General features: G+C 44.5%; 1 protein-coding gene across 7 annotated transcripts in view; it reads left to right on the forward strand.

Annotated features, from left to right (window-relative positions):
* The first annotated feature begins 2,047 nt into the window (after positions 1 to 2,047).
* ABCB26 (transporter associated with antigen processing protein 1) overlaps positions 2,048 to 21,378 on the forward strand; it is a 117,143-nt gene continuing 97,812 nt past the window's right edge. For 2 of the 7 annotated variants that reach the window (XM_087672143.1, XM_087672126.1), the window contains exon 1: positions 2,051 to 2,891. In XM_087672143.1, the coding sequence (XP_087528269.1) occupies positions 2,274 to 2,891 (618 nt within the window). In that variant the 5' untranslated portion in view covers positions 2,051 to 2,273. Of the gene's footprint in view, positions 2,892 to 21,378 lie in introns of all 7 variants that reach the window. The other 5 variants (XR_015689583.1, XR_015689581.1, XR_015689580.1 and 2 more) reach the window with 5 other exon arrangements.

The raw sequence follows: 21,378 nt of genomic DNA on the forward strand, positions 1-21,378 counted from the left end.
AGAGACTGCAACACCATTACAAGAAACAAGGTTACTACCTCTTCACGTCATGTTTTTCAACTGCCTACAAACTACACTTCATGAGGTATTTTAAGACTACTTTACACAGGAAATAGTAAAGACTAAGGCTCTAAACCATGCTAAGGGCAAACATAGTGCATTAGGCCAACAGCTAATTGAGCCTATTGTTTGCACCCATAAACTTAGAAAAATGCAAAGTAGCAACCAAACTTAGTGCATAGAAATGAATTAAAGTGTTGGGGTACATAGGGGATTTCAAGGGAACGAAATGGATTAGTAATAGAACCCTCAAGGAAAGATTTAGATTAAGTAGAGATGACTTATTTATAATTGAAATAAAAAATGAGTTTGGATTGAATCTAATTCAAAGTTTATTTAGTGTAATTTTCAGGTTAGAGTTAGAGATTTGGGGTGGCATCTACACAACCACCTACCATCTCTTCCAAACACACACAAACTCAACACCATCCTTATGCATAAACTCAATGAGTGATGACATATATAAATTGAAACAAAGATCAATGGGGATACATATTTCAATAAATTTGATCATCCATTATCCCACAAAAAATCTATTGCCTATATGTGGTTGATCTTGTAGAAAGGAGTATGGACCTAAGATAAAGAAGAAAAAAAGGCAATGGTGACAAACTTTGTTGCAAATGCAAAAAAGGTGAAGAAGCAATTTCCCATCTCTTTATCAATTGTCTTGACAATATTTGAAAACTCAAGTGGCTACATAGTGTGATATTATCCTACCATCCTTTTAGACTCAACTAGCAAGAACTTTTACTAGAACAAGCTTATGGACACCCACCCTTTTATGGAATTGTACTACAAGAATCTATATTTGCAACATATGGCTAGGTAGAAATGCAAAAATGTTTAAGGGGACCTCCAACAATAATTTAGCAAGATTAAGAATTGATTTGTTTCATAGATACTAAAGTTAAGAGAGGTTTTTGCAATATAAAAAGCTATAACAACATCCCAATAATAAATAGGCCTCCTCAACAAAAACGAGTGTGAAGAGCTATAAAGCAACATAAGTAGTGGAAATTCTAGTGAACTTGAAGTAGCTTGCAAATGGGGCCTTAACACAACAAATACCATGATGTTGATTAATATTGGCCTATCCTCTCTCTACTTTATCTTTGTTTTGTCTCTCCTCTCTTCTACTACACTTTCTTGCTCCTCTCTTTCTCTCTCTCTCTCTCTCTCTCATATATTCCACCTTTGTCACTCTTTACTCTATTGTCTCTCTCCTCTCTCTACTTTATCTTTGCCCTCTTCACTCTTTTTTTTTCTTTTCTCACTCTACTCTAGTTTCTCATCTTTGCACTTGCCTTTCTCTTACTCTCTTTCTACTTTCTCTCTCTCCTCTCTCTATTGTTTTTCTATTTTCTACTATTCACTCTCTCACTTTCTCTCATTTCTCTCCTTGCTAGCCCCATCATATGCGCCCCCTCCCCCTCTGGCCCTCTTTTTGTGTATGAACATGTTGCCAAAGATGGCCCAAAGTAAAATACATGTACTCAAAGACCCGCCACACAAGCACATAAACTTGTAGTGGTGGGACTATGAACTTAATGGTGTATATGCCACCCACAAGTTATCCATTTGGAAGACCTAGCGATATATAGGCTAAATGCACTGGAAGATGAGAGGGAAGATCCGTTGCGAGCTTGGAATGGATGCACTACCAATGGACAAGAAACACGTTAATAGTACTTGTATTGGTTAATAGAGTATTCACTATTTTTGAAGCTACTCCAGTCACTAGAGTAAGTTTCATTTGTTGAGGAGACGAAGTCAAGTTGTGACACAAGTCAATTGATCTGCGCACGTCGTGGCTCTAAGTGCTAAACTATGCCAGGTAAAAAGCTAAACCTTGTTGTGGCTATAATCTATTGATCCTGATATGGGCACCTCAGAACGCCTTGGCTCTAAGTGCTAAACTATGCCACGTAAAAAGCTAAACCTTGTTGTGGCTATAATCTATTGATCCTGATATGGGCACCTGAGAAATGGAGCAGCACCAATGATATGCTATATATATATCCATCACGCTTCCCTCGTTCCTATCATCGCAGCTGCCCGGTTACCTTTCGATCGCACACATACATGCACGTGCTCATAATCCTTTACTACAAAGAGCTGCGCGCACGCGAGGCGAATAGCAGCAGCTGCTCATCTTTCTCGAAGGCCGTCGTATGAAGAAGGCAGGAGGAGGAAGTGGCTCATGATGAAGCATGCTGCTGCCTTTGACACCTCCTATGGCTCACTGCCAGCAGGAGCTCACCTCATGGAGGTCGGACCTTTGGAGGCGATCATTTGCAGCAGGCTTCCACCCTCAGCAATCCGGCAATGCCCTTTTCCTGGTCAGTCTTATCAACTCAGGTTTCTCCCTTCGCCAGCAGCTGAAGTGTGGTGATGGTGGGAGGCTTCTCCTGCTTGCCCATTTCCGCCTCAGCGCGCCTCTCACAGACATCGGGTATTCTGGTTGGAAACGCCACTGCCTATGCCAGCCTTGTTATGCTGGCATTGGCAGTGCTACTCCCTCTAGTGACTTTGGAGTTGATGGTAGTCTCAATGACGTATATGGAAAGCATCAGCAGGCTCCGTCGGATGGCAATGGTTCTGTCACAGGTCAACCCCAATGCGCTGTATTTTCAGCTGAGTTTCTTGTAAGAGCCTTGAAAGCTATCAGGGCTGTGCTCCCAGGTGGCAGTTGGTGGATTGTCCAGAGCACCTCTCCAGAAGAGAAAGATGAGATATCATTCATTGCAGCAATGCACCGCCTGTGGCTTCTAATTGCCCCTGATTGGCCCGTGCTTGGCATCGCATTTATGGCACTCATTGTGGCTGCTGTATGTGCTTGCTTTGACCTGATTCCTCTCAATTAAATTTTATCTTAGCTCAGAGAGTGTAGTTCGTCATTATAGTAAATAAAATATTCTTTTCTCTTCAAGTCAAGCTTTTAAGGTGCAGATTTGTTTGTGTACAGACTTTCACTGGGTACTGATGCTACATATGCTCCTTTTCCTTGTAAGTTCAATATTGTAGATCTCACTGCAGAAATAATCAGCCAGTAATATAAAGCATTGGCAACTAGTTTCCTCTTTGTAGGTACATCCACCCCAATGGCTGATCAATCAACCCTTATGGGCAAGTCTGTCACCCCATTGAGCACCAGTCCCAGAATTGTCAAGCTATTTGCTCGAAAGACTGAACTGAATTTGGGACCTTTGGAAGGTTGAACAAAATCTGTGGTGATGTCTCGGAGGGGTTGCTATGATGATCCCCAGCAAGTGGTTGTGGCTATTATGAAAAAGTGCTTTGTCATAAATGTAATTTGTATCCACTTCATATGTCAGCCACCCATGCTGTATGAGCTCCGACCGCTTACTTGCAGGTTCAAAAGTTGTAGATCTCACTGCAGAAATAAATGTCTGATGATTTAGAGCATGGACGACTGGGCTCTTCTTACTAGGGATATACCTTATCATGCATCTGGATGTCTGGAAAATCAACTATTTTGGGCAAGCCTGTCAGTCCATTGAGTACTAGGTATAATTGACAACCACTTAGTGGATTGTCTTTGTTTCAGGAGTCTCTTCTTCACTGCCTCAAGGATGTGTTAATTGCTGCCAGCATTTAAAAAAATTGCAACGATCATTCACTATTTGCTGAAATAAAAATCCTGGAAAAGTAGGGCATCGTTTGGCCTTTCTATTGAAGCAAAGCAAACATACAACCAAAGTCACTTGCATTACAACTAAACAGCCTTATCCCAAGAAGCTAGATCTTGAAAGATAAGCATGAGGACTCCCGTTTGCAAGGCCTTATATGCCTGCAAGGCCTCTTTTTCTTCTACCATGTTGTATGTGAAGGATTTGTGACACTATCTATGAACTAAATAAGCACTTTGATGGAGAGAGAGAGAGAGAGAGAGAGAGAGAGAGAGAGAGAGAGAGAGAGGTGGGTATCCATAGCCCACTTTTTCCTTGAAGATAGGGCTATTGTAGATGGGAATACTAGAATATAGGGTTTTTGGTGGTGTGTGCTTTTAATGGTGATTAGTTTGTTAGTATACAATCCTCAGTCTTCTTGACTCATTTGGTTCATTAGTGGAAAGTTGTCCTTCAGAAATTGGGTTGGTACCTAGATGAGGATTGATTGCATGCCAATTCTATGTAGGCTGAATTGCTTGCAGTTACTAGGATAGTTTCCTTGGAAGGAAAACAAGATGCTAGACCCAAGCTCAATGGAATAGCATGGCTTGGATTACTTTCTATTGCTGATGCGATTTTGCTAGCACGATGTGTATTGATGTCCTCACGGGCAAATTGACTAATATTTCATGTCCATCAAGGATATTGTGACTTATGGGACATGCTCTTTTGATCTTTGCGTGATCAATAGCCCTTTCCTAGAGTCTTTTTGGATAATCCCTGGCCAAATTGGAGGCTTATGGGTGGCTATGTTTGAGTTGCGTCTTAATTAATCAGATTTATCATTTGCTTATCAGGGATCATTAGTGGTGGGTAATTCCATTTGGAGCCTTCATAAAAGTAGGAGTGGTGGAAATCGACCATAATAGAGGGATGGATTCACACAACTCCATTCAAATGCAAAGTTTCTCTTTGGTGAATGTTGATTAGTGGCTTGCCCCTTGCTTCAGCCCTCTCTTGATGAAATATCCCTAATGGCTCTTGCTTCTCTGTGTTACAAGTGAAGAGACTTCTTGCCACAGTTTTGTCTCTTGTCTAGTGGCAAAGGATTTGGTCTCTTTTGTCGGAGATTTGGTGATGGATGGTGGGACATGTTTTGCATCTCTGTGATTGGATGTTTGGCTGCACATGAAGATAATGTTTAACTTTTTGCATTTTTGGGGCTGTTTGCATAATTGGGTCACCCAAAATGCTTTTATTTTGTCTCCGATTTAGGTATTCAAAACCATATTGTTTGATTGAAAGGCCTTGTTCATTAGTAGCTTGATATTGTGTAACATGCCAAGGCTTAGGATTTGCTCTCATGGCATATGACAATTTCCTTTGTTGCTGTGTTGTCCTTTAAGTTCATTTGTGACTTGTGTACTTCTTTAGTAATTAATGTAATTGCCCTTTACGGAGAGAGAGAGAGAGAGAGAGAGAGAGAGAGAGAGAGAGAGAGAGAGAGAGAGAGAGAGAGAGAGAGAGAGAGAGAGAGAGAGAGAGAGCCAGCCGCCAGAAAGCCGGGTGTGGAACTCCTTTGCTTTGCACATACTTAAGCAAGATCTTTGGTCGTGGCTTCACCCTTCTGTTTCAGGTTTTACTTTTCATTCTGCGCAATATGCAACCACTTGGTCGCGATTGGACAGAATGTATATCATGCAGGGGGATGATTTTCTTCCCGAGATGCTGGAGATGAAGGTCTTGCAGCAATATGCGTTGTTGGATCATTTTCCCCTCCAGCTTGAGATGCGGGCACAATCTGTTGCATCTTTTATGCAGTTCCTGCATAAGCTCCCTTTACGCTTCAACTCCTCTTATTTGAAGCATCCAATTTTTCAGGATTATATGCAGCAACTGATTGAGAGGTTCTTATTGGACTTCGCCTCTGAGGGCTTGGCTTCGTTTGCACGCCTGCTCTCTAATGTGCAGCGGGTTGCTCGGCAGTATGGGATTCACACTGCCTCTCTTTGTCGCCGCCGTCGACTTGCAGCAGAGGACTTATTGGCCTTGGTCCGTTCCTTGCTCCTGGATTCCCCAGATGATGATTTTCTGCTGTCACTGGAGCGGCGTTTGGCCCATCTTATTCAAGTCTTTAGCTTGAAATCTTATCAGCAGGCCAAGCTACATAACTTGACTGACACATTGCAAGATAATGTCTGCCAGTCTCATAAGTTCTTTCGCGCCTTGCATGCTTCTCCGGCTCGCGAAAATATGACTCGACTTCAGGACTCGGAAGGTCGCATGGTCACTGATCCGCAAACCATTATCAATATGTGCAGAAATTATTTTATGGATCTTTTTGGTTCTTCATCCTTGCCGTCTAGCCAGGTTACGCATGCCCGCTCGGTCTTCTATCAGCTGGTCCACCATCAGGTTCCGCTTGATATGCAAGCCTCTTTGGAGGCGGATATTTGCGAAGAGGAGGTTATGGATGTGTTGTTGCACCTGCCTAAGGATAAAAGTCCTTGTTGGGATGGTCTCACTAATGAATTTTTTGAGCACTCAGCCACGCAGTTGGTAAAGCCTTTGGTGGTCATGTTCCAGCAGGTTTGGGAAACAGGGGTCATGCCTTCTTCATGGAAAAAAGGCCTCATCAAACTGATCCCCAAGGTCCCTTCGCCGTCAAAGCTGCAACACTGGAGACCAATTTCGTTGATGGGCGTGATGTATAAAATCTTTTCCAAAGTGCTGGCAAATCGGCTTCACAAGCACCTTCCAGCTCTTGTGCACCCCCTCCAATATGGTTTCATTAAGGGACGCAACATTTTGCACAATATCTTGAATGTGCAAATGGCTATTGATTATGCGAGGCACTCCAATCAGCAAGTGGTCTTGATTCAACTGGACCTGGAAAAGGCGTTTGACTGTGTGGACTGGTCTTTCCTTGCAGAGCTTATGTCTGCTATGGGCTTTGGGATCCGCATGTCCCGATTGATCTACACCATTAGTACTGAGGCTTCTTCAAGAGTTATGCTTAATGGTGGGGTCACAGAGCCATTTCTCCTTGCACGCTCGCTCAGACAAGGCTGCCCTTTGAGTCCTCTCTTCTTTGCCTTGGCGACTCACCCGGTCCTTTCAATGTTATCCTCCATGGCGGCTTCTGCCCAGCTGGCAGGGTTATCTCTTCCTTTGGGGCAGCACTTCATTAGCCAATCCTTGGCTGATGACTCCTTTATGATTTTGCAGGCGGACAGGGATAACATTCGCAAGGCATTAGATGTTTGGACGCTCTTTGGTCAAGCTTCTGGTCTTCGCATCAATGCCTTCAAGTCAGCCATTCTCAGTTGCACGGAGCCTGATTTGGAGTCATTAGGCTGGCAGGGCCAGGTGGTTTCTCGTGGCGCGATTGTTAGGCATCTTGGATACCCATTGGGGGTGGATGTACGGCCAAAGGCCCTGCTGGAGTGGATTTCACACAAACTGGCCGTGAAGTTTATGTATTGGAAGTCGCAAGCCTGGCCGTTCCATGTCCGCCTCAAAGTGGCTCAGACAATCATGCTACCAATGCTGACGTATTTCCTGCCATTACTGCCATGGACACCCAGTACTTTGAAGGCTCTTACTCATCCCATTCGTTTCATGCTATGGAAGAAAGATTCACTGCAGGCAGGCATTTCCTGGATTTCATGGTCACATGCATGTACCCCTAAGCGCATGGGTGGTGGAGCTATTTTGGATGCAGAAACTCATATGCTGGCTCTTCGTTGGTCTCTGTTTCGTGCCATGTGTGTGGATCATCACCCGTGGACCATCATAGCCCGTTATTTTCTTGAGGACAGCGGCCTCCGCCAGGGTAACACACGCCTTCGAGCCTCATGGTGGCATGTCCTTAATGCTGACGCTCGTTTCTCCAGTCCCTCTTCCTCTTTGTTAGTGCATTTGGTCAGCTCTTGGAAAGTGGTGCTCCAAAAGGCCCGTTGGCATCCTGTAGGGGACCGCGTGCAGACAAATTCTTTTCAGCTGGAATTGTTGGCGGTATCCACATTACTTTCATGGGAAGATAAACATCAGCTCAGACCAAGATTTAACCGCATGGCCCGTTTGGGTGTGACTTCGATTGCGGATGCTACCCTTGCCACTCGCAATGTCCTTGCATCATTTCGGACTGCTAGGAGACTTTTCAGGATCCCGCGCGGATACCGTGATTTATGGGGGAAGCTTTCCTCGGAACTTCAAGGTAGGCAACCCTTTCCTGCCCTGGCTATGGATCGCCCTTGGCAGGACTGGGACCTTGCAGGCCGGTTGAGTCTGGAAAAGGCCTCTACTAATCAGGTGTATCATCTTCTCATTAAAGATCACCAATGGTTGGGCGCGAAAGTTAATGCTGTTTGGGGCATGCGGAAATCACTGTCATGGTGGCAGGCAACGCTGATGGAGGGATGGCAGAACAAGACACCTTTCAAATGCAAGGTCTTTCTGTGGCGGGTAATGATTGGTGGTCTTCCTCTTGCCTCGGCCCTTTCCAAGCGTCGAATCTCGAATGGCACTTGCTTCTTCTGCACCACTTCGGCGGAATCGGCCCGACATCGTTTTCTTTCTTGCCCGCTCGCCAAGAATATCTGGTCACTCTTGTCACGAATCTGGCACACGGTGGTGGGGTCTTCACTGACTCCCTTCGATTGGGTTTTTGTGCGCCCGAAGTATCCCACACCACCACCGTTACATATGAAGATCTTATTCCATTTTTTCAGATACTGGGGATGCTGGCACATTTGGACCACCCGAAATGCTTTTCTCTTTGATTCGGCTTCTAATGTACCGCGACATATTGCAAGGCTTAAAGGGCTCTTGCATTGGCAGCTAGATCTCATCAGGCACTCTGACTTGCTCCCTCGGGAGGATTTGTATTCCTGGCATTTGGCAATTGCCTTTGGGTCCTTGCCATGATTGGTGTAACTTTTTAGTACCCTAGTCCGGGGATTTCCCACACGTTGGCCTATGGCCCTCGTGCCTCTTGTACTTGTGTAATCATGTAATCTTGTACTTTCTTCGTAATTAATACAACTACCTTTTACGAAAAAAGAGAGAGAGAGAGAGAGAGAGAGAGAGAGAGAGAGAGAGAGAGAGAGAGAGAGATGCTGCTGTGTGCGTACTTCTATCTAGTGCCTTTCATTTGACATGCCCTTGAGGTTGTGCTAACCTAGGGCCTGTAGCCCGAAGAAGACCACCTGCAATAGAGAGAGAATGAGATAGACAAAGAGTTCCAACATGTGGAAGAGGGACGACGGATAGTAGCTGAATACTTAGGTCTTGCACCATGCAAGAGCTCAACATGGTCTTCATAGATCAGGTGGTGGATGCCTTGGGGCGTGTTTTAGACAATGAAGAGCAGGAAGAAATGGTTTCTATTGTTCGTAGTCTACCTTCAAGCACTCGATGATGGATGCACTCAAGAGCCATGTGTTGCATGATTTTGAGATGGTTGATTCGAAGTAGTATATTTGGTCTTGGCTCTGCCCACGGGATCTAGGTTTTACTTTTCAATCAACATAGTACTCTCCCACATGGTTGCGCTTGGACCACATGTATGTTATGCATGATGACGCTTTCCTGCCAGAGATTCTAGATATCTAGGTGTTGCAACGATATGTTTTGTTAGATCATTCCCTTTGCAATTTGAAATGCTTACCCACCCTAATGCCCCTTTTGCGCAATTCTTGGGAAGGCTCCCATTGCATTTTAGTTCATCTTATATGAAGCTCCCAATCTTTAATGGTTATATAGAGTAGCTTGTTGACACGTTTCTACTTGATTTCCCCATAGGGGGTAGTGATTCTTTTGAGCAACTACTCCATAACGTGTAGAGGGTTGTTAGGCATTATGGTATTCATCATGCTTTTCTTTGTAGGCAGTGTCGGCATGTTGCTGAAGCATTGATGGCATTGGTTTGCTCCTTGCTAATTGATTCTTTAGATGATCGGTTCTTGCTACCATTGGCCACAAGGCTGAGAATCTCATTCAGCAATTCTAGTTGAGATTTATAAGCAAGCCAAGTTGCAAAGCTTGATTGAGAATCTACAAGATGCTTTGCGTCAATTGCATAATTTTTTTTGAGGCTTGCATGCCTCTCTTGCTCCAGAAAATATGGTGTGCCTCTAGCATGCACATGGCTCAATGGTTATAGATTTGTAGTCCTATGTGTGTATGTGTAGAGAATATTTCCTTGACCTTGTGGGTACTTCATCTCCTCCTACTCAACAAACCACCTAGGCCCGTTCCGCTTTCTACTCCTTGGTCAGGGATCAAGTCTCGTGAGATATGCATGATGATTTGGACAAAGATATCTTAGAGGAAGAGGTCATGGGTGTTTTGTGACATGTACCCAAGGACAAAAGTCTCGGATGGGATGGCTCGATTGATGAGTTTTTTGAAGCCTATGTTGCCACGCTTGCCAAACCTTTGGTAGCCATGTGCCAATAGATTTTGGAGATTGGAATTATACTTGCCTCATGGAAGGCGGGGGTCATTAAGCTGATTTTGAAAGTGCCCTCACCCTCGATGCTGAAACATCGGCGGCCAATTTCTTTGATGGGATCTATGTACAAAATCTTCACTAAAGTCATGGCTAATCGTCTCCACAAGCACCTCCCTACCCTTGTGCACCCTAATTAGTACGGATTTATCAAGGGCTGGAATATCTTGCACAATGTATTGAATGTTCAACTAGCCATTGACTATGCAAAGCACTCCAAGTAGGAAGTTGTGCTAATTCAATTGGATCTTGAAAAGGCTTTTGATTATCTGGATTGGTCTTTTCTGGCAAAGGTCATACATGTTATGGGTTTTGGTTCACACGTCCTATTAGATACACATAGCTAGCATGGATGCCTCTTCACAGGTCATGCAGAATGGTGGGGTCACTAAGCCATTCACTCTTGCACAATCAATGAGATAGGATTGCACTTTGAGCCCCTTGCTTTTTGCCTTGGTGACCCATTCGGTCTTTTCCATGCTTTCTTGGTTACCATCGGATAGTTGGCTGGTCTCTCTCCTCTTTGGCACACATTTTGTGGGCCAATTGCTAGTAGATGACTTGTTCATCATTCTCAAAGAGGAAATGACAGAACCTCCACAAGGCATTTGATGTATGGAAACTTTTTGGCCAAGCCTCTGATCTTTGTATTAATGCAGCCAAATCCTCCCTCATCAACAATATTGGACTGGATTTGCAATCTTTGCAATGGCAAGGGATGGTGATCCCCTATGGGAATGTCATGTGGCATTTGGGTTACCCCCTAGGCATTGATGTTCAGCCCAAATAGTTGTTGTGATGAATTTCTTTGAAATTGGAGGCGAAGTTTCTGTACAAGAAATCCCAAGCCTCGCCTTTCCATGTTTGCCTTGAAGTGGCACATCCCATTATGCTTCCTACGCTCACACATTTTTTACCGCTTTTGCCTTGGATTGTCTCTACCTTGAAGAATCTTATTAGGCACATTCTCTTTATGCTATGGAAAAATAACACTTTACATGCAAGTATCATGTGGATCTCTTGGAGCCATGGTTGCTCTCCTAAAAGTATGGGTGGTGGAGCTATTTTGGATGCTCACACTCACATGGTTGGTCTTCGGTGGTCTCTCTTTTGCACCATGTGCATTGATTGACATCCTTGGGTCTTTGTTGCACAATTCTTTTTGGAAGAGCGAGGTGTGGTTCATGGTAATACGACCATTTGTGCTTTGTGGTGGTAGGTTCTTAATGCTGGCAGTATCCTCTTCCTTCTTGCTCGCCCAACTTGTGTGCTTGTGGAAGTTGGTCCTTCAAAAGGCCCGATGGTACCTTGCGAAGGATTGCTTGATTTGGTGGGATGGGAAGCAAGAGGCTTGCCCTAAATTGGAGGGTTGGTTCAATAAGAGATTGTACAAAAGTAAAGTTTTCCTTGGTGTGTCGTGGTGGTTGGTGTGCCTCTCCCTGTGGCACTTGCAAAATGCTGCATCTCAAATGGTGCTTGTTTTTTCGGTAATACAATCATTTGGGTTTTTTGGTGGCATGTTCTTAATGTTGATGCCCCCTTTTCCTTGTCTTCCTCCTTCTTGGTGACTCTATTGGTTTGCTCATGGAAATCGGTTCTTCAAAAGGTTTAGTGGCATCTTGCGGAGGATTGGGTGGTCACTAACTCCTTTCAAATGAAATTATTGGCAGTGTCCAAGCTAATTTTGTGGGATGGGAAGGAAGAAGACTATCCTAAACTTAATTGCACAACACAACTCGGCCTATCTTTTGTCTTTGATACCACTTTGGTGAGTTGCAAGGGGTTGATGTCTCTCCGCACCGCTAGGAGGATTTTTTGGATCCTCAAGGATATAGGGACTTGTGGGACTAGCTTTTGATTGCACCGCAGCCTAGAGAGCCCTTCCTTGCCTTAAATTTTGATCGTCAATGGCAAGATTGGGGCATTGTGGGTTGACTCCTCTTGGAAAAGCCTTTGGCAAATCAAGTATATCACCATATGGTTAAAGATCACCATTGATTGGCCGCCAAGGCTAATATTGTTTGGGGCTTGCATAAATCTCAAGATTGGTGGAAAATGACTCTCTTGGAGGGTTGGTTTGATAAGACCCCATACAAATGCAAAGTCTTCCTTTGGCATGTCATGGTTGGGGGGACTTCCTCTTGCCACGACACTTGCAAAATGCTGAATTTCGAATGGGAACTGCTTTTTCTATCTCAACAATGTGGAATCCTCTTGCCACCATTTTCTTTCGTGCCCCTTGGCATGGAAAATATGGGCCCTCTTGTTTGACATTTGGAGGGCTATGGCTGGCACCTTGTTGTGCCCTTTTGATTGGGTCTTTGCTTTTGACCCAAATACCCAAGTCCAGCACAACCATATATGAAGGTTTTGTTTCATTTTCTCTGCTTTTAGGGCTGTTGCATAATTGGATAACTTGGAATACTTTTGTTTTTGATTCCATATCTAGGGTGCAGAGACACCTTGCTGAAAGATCTCTTGTACTAGAGTTGGATCATCTAGCACACTGATCTTATGTCCATGGAAGACTTGATTCCTTGGCATATGGAAATTTCTGCTGCTTCATTGCTGTGACTTTTGTACTCTTTCTGTCATTTGGGTCTCGACTTTCTATACTCTTGTAGTCATTTGATAAAATATAAATTATTCATTACTCATTACACATTACTCATTACTGAGAGAGAGAGAGAGAGAGAGAGAGAGAGAGAGAGAGAGAGAGAGGAGAATTCGCGATGGCTCAGAGAAGGAGGACGATGGTGGCCTACTGTGACTTACTTGGGCTTGCGACTTGTGACACCAGCTGGCCACTTATATCCCTTGTGTAGCCTGTACTGCGTCTGCAGGTTTGTGCAATCCTACCTTGTCGAGCCACAAGGGCAATTGCAAATTGAATCACAGCAAGGCAACATACTCGTATAGGTGCAAGCACGAGAGAGCAAGCAAATTTGTTGACCTGTAGTAGAAGAGAGAAAGAGATAGATAGAGAGTTCTAGTAGGCGGAAGAGGTATGGCAGATAGTAGTTGTGTATTGAGGTCTCGCACCATGCCAGAGCTCAACACACTCGTAGATTAGGTGGTGGATGCCTTGGGGCCTGATTTAGATGGTGAAGTGGGAAGGAATGGTTCCTTGTATGGAGAGGGCTGCCCCCTATTTTGATGTCCAGCTCGGTGCTGATATGCACCCCCCCCGTTAGACATAGAATACATGTCTCCGATTCAGTGAGGATACCCCTGATGATGTTATGGCTGATTCTCAAGCCCCTCCTGTGCGGCTCGCTTTTGATCCCTGTGGTATGGTAAAGTGATCACCCCTTGGGATAGTTGATACCCAAGGGCCACCTCCAAAACAAGAATATCCCTCCACTTCCAAAGTAGAGTGTAGGGACTTAAACTCATTTGCAATATTGGATAACTTTTTGGATGAGGGTACTCTTGATATTTTGGCTTTGAAAGTGCAGCCAAGGCAAAATCAGCCTTGACAGTGAAATCCTTTAGTCGTGACATATGAGGCTTGTCGCTTAGAATGCGCGTGGCATTTGTTCACACAAGAAGAATATGTGGTGTGTTTTGCATGACAATCAATGGGGTGTGTTATGTGCTGTTCAGCATAATAATCATAGTGAAGCCGGCAAAATTGTGGATTGCCATGGGTTCTGGTTGTTCTATGCAAGGGGCTTAGCTCAATGCTATTCAAGTGTGCTTATGGTCGTGAATGGCAAGTTTCAGCCAGTCCTTGTCAAGAACCACGCCCCTGGTTGTTGAAATTCTATTTGAAGGGCAGGTAATATGGTTGGTAGGCCTCTATGCACCAAATGGCTCTTCTCGACAGGATTTGTGGGATTGGTTGGGAGCTTGCACTGGGAATGTTGATGGGTGATTTCAATATGCATGTTCATCATTCGTAGTCTACCTCTGAGCACTCGGTGATGGATGCACCTGAGAGCTGTGTGGCATGCTTTTGAGATGGTCATTTTGAAGAAGGATATTTGGTCTTGGCTCTGCCCATGGGATTCGGGTGTTTTACTTCTCGATCAACATAGTACTTTGCCGCATGGTTCCGCTTGGACCGCATGTATGTTATCCACGATGATGCTTTCCTACCTAAGATTTTGGATATCTAGGTGTTGCAACAATATGTTTTGTTAGATCATTTTCCTTTTAGTTCGACATGCTTGTCCACTTTGTCGCCCCTTTTGCGCAATCCTTGGGAAGGCTCCCATTGCATTTTAATTCATCTTATTTGAAGCATCAGTCATCAATGGTTACATAGAGCATGTGGTTGACATGTTTCTCCTTGATTTTTCAAAAGGCGCAGTGATTCTTTTGAGCAACTACTCCATAACGTGTAGAGGGTTGCTAAGCATTATGGTATTCATCTTGCTTCTCTTTCAAGACAAGGTTGGCATGTTGCTGAAGCAATGCTAGCATTGGTCCGCTTCTTGCTAATAGATTCCCCTAATGATTTGTTTCTACTACTAGTGGCCACAAGGTTGACAAATCCCATTCAACAATTCGAGTTGAGATCTTATGAGCAAGCCAAGTTGCAAAGCTTGATTGAGAATCTACAAGATGCTTCATGTCAATCGTATAAAATTTTTCGAGGCTTGCATGCCTCTCCTGCTCTAGAAAATATGGCGCACCTCTAGCATGCAGATGGCTCAATGTGTATGGAGTAGCAGCCCATTGTGCATATGTTTAGAGAATATTTCCTTGACCTTCTTGGTACTTCGTCTCCTCATACTCAAGAGACCACTTAGGCCTGTTCAGCTTTTTATGCCCTAGTAAGGCATCGAGTGGCACGAGATGCATGATGATTCCGACAGAGTTATCTTAGAGGGAGAAGCCATGGATGTTTTGTTACGTCTACTCAAGGATAAAAGTCCAGGATGGGATGGCTCGACTAATGAGTTTTTTGAAGCCTATGTTGCCACTCTTGCCAAACCTTTGGCAGCCATGTGCCAACACATCTGGAAGATTGGAATCACGCCTGCCTTGTGGAAGGTGGGAGTCATTTAGCTGATTTCAAAAGTGCTATTGCCTTTGACGTTGAAACATTGGTGGTCAGTTTCTTTGATGGGATCTATGTACAAAATTTTCACTAAAGTCATGGCTAATTGGCTCCACAGGCATCTTCCTATCCTTGTGCACCCTAATAAGTATGGATTTATCAAGGGCTGGAATATCTTGCATAATGTATTGAATGTTCAATTGGCCATTAACTACGCAAAGCACTCCAAGCAGGAAGTTGTGCCGATTCAATTGGATCTTGAAAAAAGCTTCAGATACTTGGATTGGTCTTTTTTGGTAGAGCTCATGCATGTTATGGGTTTTGGTTCGTGCATGTCCCGTCTGATACACATAGTTAGCACAAATGCCTCTTTGCAGTTCATGCTGAATGGAGGGGTCATTGAGCCATTCATTCTTGCCGGTTAGTTATATAGGGTTTCCCTTTGAGCCGCTTGTTCTTTGCCTTGGCATTCCATCTGGTCCTTTCTATGCTTTCTCGCTTGGTGACCATGGAACAACTGGCTGGTCTCTCTCTTTTGTGGGCTAATCGCTAGAGCAGATGAGACGTTTATGATTCTCCAAGTGGAACGAGGGAACCTCCACAAGGCATTGGATATATGGAAACTTTTTGGCCACACCTCTAGTCTTTGTATCAATGTAGCCAAATCCTCCCTCCTCAGGTGTACTGAACCAGATTTGTAATCTTTGCAATGGCAAGGGATGGCGATCTACGGTGGGAATGTCATGTGGCATCCGGGTTGTCCCTTGGGCGTTGATCTTTAGCCCAAGTAGTTGCTATGGATTTTTTTGAAATCGGAGGAAGTTTTTGTATTAGGAATCATAGGCCTAGTTGGCCTTTCCATGTTCACCTTAAAGGGGCACAATCCATTATGCTTCCTACACTCACATATTTTTTGCCGCTTTTGCCTTGGATTGCCTCCACCTTGAGGGTTCTTATTAGGCACATTTGCTTTATGATGTGGAAAAACGACACTTTACATGCAGATATCTCTTGGATCTCTTGGAGCCATGCTTACACTCCTAAAAGTATGGGTGGTGGGCCTATTTTGGATGTGCACACTCACATGGTTGCTCTTTCGTGGTCTCTCTTTCATGCCGTGTGCACTGATCAACACTTTTGGGTCTTTGTTGCTTGGTTCTTTTTGGAAGAGCGGGGTGTGGCTCATGGTAACACAACCCTTCGCGGTTCGTGGTGGTAGGTTCTTAATGCTGACTTTCCCTTTTCCTTATCCTCTTCCTTCTTGCTCGCCTAGCTTGTCTGCTCGTGGAAGTTGGTCCTTCAAAAGGCCTAGTTGCACCCTATGTAGGATAATTTGTTTGCTACCTTTTTTCAAATGGAATTGCTGGCAATGTCCATGATATTTTGGGACAGGAAGCAAGAGGCTCTCCCTAAATTTAATTGCATGGTACAATTAAGCTTATCTTTGGTTTTTGATGCCACTCTGGTGACTCGCTGAGGGTTGATGTCTTTCCGCACCGCTAGGAGGCTTTTTTGCATCCCTTGAGATTATAGGGACTTTTGAGACCTCCTTTCGATGACAATGCAATCGACCTTGGCTGGATTGGGACCTTGCAGGTCGATTGCAACTGGAAAAGGCTTCAGCTAATCAAGTACACTATCTTATGCTTAAGGACCACCATTGGCTGGTCACTAAGGCCAATACTGTTTGGGGCGTGCTCAAATCTCGGCATTTGTGGAAAATGACTACCATGGAGGATTGGTTCAATAAGACACTGTACACAATTAAAGTCTTCCTTTGGGGTGACATGGTTGGTGAGCTGTCTCTCGCCGCGGCACTTGCAAAACACCATATGTTAAATGGTGCTTGTTTTTTTTTTGCCTCAATTGCAGAAAATTCTTGGCGTTGTTTTCTTTTGTGCTTTTTGGCACGGAAAATATGGTCCTTGTTGTTTGCTATTTGGTGGCATGTTGCTGGAACATCATTGTGCCCCTCTTTGCTCGCAGTCCAAATACCTTTATTTGGCACAATAACACATGAAGATTCTGTTTCCATTTCTTCGTTTTTGGGGTTGCTCGCACAATAGACGATTTGTAATGCTCTTGTTTTTATCTAGGGTGCAAACTCACCTCACCAAGTTGAAAGCTCTTCTATATTGGCAGTTTGACCGCATTTGGCACATTGATCTCCTTTCTGGGGAGGACTTGGTCCCTTGGCATATGACAATTTTTGCTGCTTCTTTGCCATGACTTTTGTACTCTTTTAGTTATCTGTTCTTCTAGAAAGTGAGTTTATATACAATGGCCTAGAGCCATCTTGCATTTTGTAGTTAGGTAATCTTGTACTTATTTCGTAATCAATACGATTACCTATTACAAAAAAGAGAGAGAGATGGTGTTAGAGATCATCCCCTGGACACGGGCATTTTCCTCTTTTAGGCTATGTACACATTGATTTTCCAGCCAGGCAGCCATTCGAGAGTGTTCCAGTGTGCGGAGCAGGTTGATGGATCCGTCAGGGTCAGTTTGAGTGCCACGTCAGCAGCATGGTGCCACGTCATCATTTCTGCCAGGTCAGCAGTCACATGTGTGATGAGAGATGCTGTCTCAGATGCCACGTGGCAGAGGCTGTGCAGTGGGACAGTTTATGGGCTTTTTTTTTTTTGCAGTCGGCTGCATTTAATGCAGCCACCCTGATGCCGGGCATTGTTTTTCCTAGGCTGTATATAGCTAGTCTCTTGCACACTCTCAGACATACACATGCACTCTCAGGAGATCGTGGAGATCAAATCGCGATCAGGCCTTGCTGTCCTCGAGGTGTGCGCGTGTGGTGACATCATCGAAGAGGAGATACGCAGACATACGCTCTGCGCCCGTGTACATATCTGCATTCCTTTGTGTTCAGCATACTTCCTACAACAGATCTTCTTGTTCTAGTATCTCTTTCTCTCTCTCTCTTCTCTCTGTGTTCACTCTCTCTCTCAGTCTTGGTCCCACGCTTCCGCATCGCTGCACTCTGATATGGTATCAGAGCAGTGAAGACGGACTGACTGAGTGAAGAACCTACCTGAAGAGGAGATTTCAGCACGACACATGGCTGCGGTTCTAGCGTTCAAGGGCGAGCGGGAGGGCTGTGCTTTGGAATAAGGGTGAAGCAAGCGTGGGCACGCGGGAAAGGAGTCTAGTTGGTGAATTTGTTGCTGTTTGAAGAGAAGGAAGACTGCGTTTTTGGCCTTCAATTGCAGATTCTACCTTTTCATTGCCTCCGGCGGCTGAAGAAGGTTCGGGAAGTGGAGGAAAGAGCCCTAGCAGGCTGTGTGTTCACAATCAGAGGGGGATTGCTTTTGTGTTTGTGCAGGCATTGCGGGTGAAAATGTCTACAGAGATTGACTTGGAGTTCCAGGCGATCATGGACTGGAAGGTGCTTGTGTTACCGGCTCTTCCATCAGATCAAAAGCTCGATGGTGACAATTACCGCATCTAGCACGGCCATCATGGAGTCTTACGATTTGGTGGAGCGCATGACGGAGGAGATCAAACGGCCCTTGGTGAGAGATGAGTCCAAACTCTCTACAAATGCTTGTGTGGAGTTGACCAAGGCCGAGTCTCACTGGGACAAACTGAATGCCTGGCTTTGTTCTTTTCTTTTTTTGTCTTGTACTGTAGCCGTGATAGCTCACATTGAGCACTTGACAGTGGCTCAAGAGATATGGCTGGAGCTCGACTAGATGTACAACCAGATAACCCTGATGAAGAGGGTTTCTTTGGAGGTGTTGATGCAGACCCTGTCCTCCCATGCTAGATAGTGGACAATCGTATTGGTATAGGGGAGCATGAGGTCTCCACTTTCAAAAAGTGGTACAATAGTGTTAGAGAATGTCGTCCCTTGGATAGGCATTCATAAGATAAGTTGTGTACATGTGCATTCTTGTTAGATTGGCATTCAAGAGCAGATTTTGTGGTGGAGCAGGTAGGATATCCATGTGGCAGATTTCTGTGTAGTCGCAGTAGGTAGGACACGTGGCAGGCTGGTTGTAAAGCAGGTGATGTCAACAGGCGTAGTAGGTGTAGTCATCGCAGGTGCCATGTGGCACAGTAGGAGCAGTCGGCTAGTTTGTGTGTAGTCGGCTGCATCAAGTTGACTTGCATTATTTTCACATTTCTTTTTGGGCTATTTATTTCGTCAGCCTCCACACACTTCACATATTTTGATCACTGGTTTTCAGATTGCTGATTGTGGAGAGTGTTGCACGGACTTCGAGGTTCATAGCTCGTGAGATATTTGAGGTGGAGACATACGCAAACATAGACTCCGCACGCGTGTACATATGCAAACATAGACATATGCAGACATACGCAAACATAGACTCCGCACGCATGTACATATTTGCTTCCTTATATAGCATTATTCATTGCAGATTTTCTATGTTCCATTGTCTCTTTCTCTCTCTCTCTCTCTTCTCTCTTTGTTCACTCTCAGTCTTGGTCATACACTTACGCACCACTTTACTCTGACATGGTATTAGAGCATTGAAGGACTAAGGGTGGACATACCTAAAGAGGAGATTTCAGCACGACACAAGGTTGCATTTTTAGCGTTCAAGGGCAAGCAGGAGGGCTTTGCATTAGAACAAGGCTGAGGCGAGCGTGGGTGTGTGAGAAAGAAGCAAAGTTGCTGAAGTTGCTGTTGATTTTTTCTCTTTGAGAAGGAAGAAGTTCGTGTTTTGGGCCTTTAAGTGCAGATTTTACCTTTTCATCACCTCTAGGACATGAAGGAGTGGGGCGAGCGGAGAAGAGTTCTAGCAGGTTGCCTTTAGTCAGAGGGGGACTGTTTTTTGTGTTTTTTGTAGGCATTTTAGGTGATGTATTCTGAGGTCGAGAGAGTTTTAGGAGATCATGGACTAGAAGGTGCATGGGCAGATTCTCATTGGTGATAGTTCTTCTATCCCTATTCAGGGACGGGGTAATATGCATCTTATTCCAAATGGGCAGGGTGGTGCCCATACATCTGAGGTGCTTAATGTACCGGCCTTGGGATACCATCTGCTTTTGGTGGCCCTCGGCCTCTTGGTCGAGTTTGATGTGGATTCCTTTTGGATTCTTGATCATGGATCAAGATAGGTCCTTGCTTCAGGTTATGAGGATAATGGAGTTTACAAGGTGAGGTCTTCTTCTGCCTTGACTTTTCTTCTTCTTACCTCTCAAACATAGTCCAAGCTATGGCATGCTTGGTTTGGCCACCTCAACTATGATTACCTTCGGAAGGTGTCTAGGGGACAACTTGTTCGAGGTTTGCCTGATATTATGGTGAGCCAGCAGCCATGTGTATCTTGCATCCATGGGAAGCAAAGTTGTGATGCTATTCCTAGCAAGGCTTCGAGGCGGTCTTTAGCACCCTTGGAGCTTGTTTCTATCGATCTTTGTGGACCAATGTGGATGGAGTCTCTTAAAGGGAGCTTGTATTTCATGCTAATTGTGGATGATTATAGTAGGATGACATGGGCTTATTTTTTGAAGCTGAAGTTGGAGGCTTTCTCCAACTTCACAGATTGGTTACTCTATGAGGAGAACCGATCAGGCCGGAAATTGAAGACCTTATGATCGGATAAGGGCGGAAAATTTGTTTCTAATGAGCTTGCTCGTTTCTGTGCAAATTGTGGTATCCACAGGGAGTTTACCAACACAAACACCCCTTAGGAGAATGGCATATTGGAGTAGAAGAATCGCAGTGCCATCAAGATGGCATGTTCCATGATGAAGCACAAACAAACACCTTAGTGTTTATGGGCTAAAGCTTGGCTATTGCAATCCACATTCTTAATCGATCCCCTACTTCCGCTATTGTTGGAATGACACCTTATAAGGTGTATTTTGGATCTAAGCTAGATGTTTTTTATTTTAGGGTTTTTGAGTGTGACACCTATGTTCACCTCCCGAAAACACAACGTGACAAATTTGAAGCGGCTTCCAAAAGACGTGTTTGTGGGCTATACCTCGTAGTCTCAAGGTTACCGATTGTATGATCCCATTTAGCGGGATGTCCACATGAGCCATGATGTTCGGTTCGTGGAAGTTTGAGCCTTAGAAGGGGGTGAGGAGCATCCCATTCTTGGAGATCGAGGAGATAGTTGGGTGCCAGTGACTTTACCTTTCGAGTCCGTGCCTCTTGAGGATTCTTCTTT

The sequence above is a fragment of the Lygodium microphyllum genome, chromosome 3 (genome assembly GCF_053477565.2).
Source record: "Lygodium microphyllum isolate KBCC chromosome 3, Lygodium_microphyllum_v1.1.10, whole genome shotgun sequence".
Lineage (NCBI taxonomy): Eukaryota > Viridiplantae > Streptophyta > Polypodiopsida > Schizaeales > Lygodiaceae > Lygodium > Lygodium microphyllum.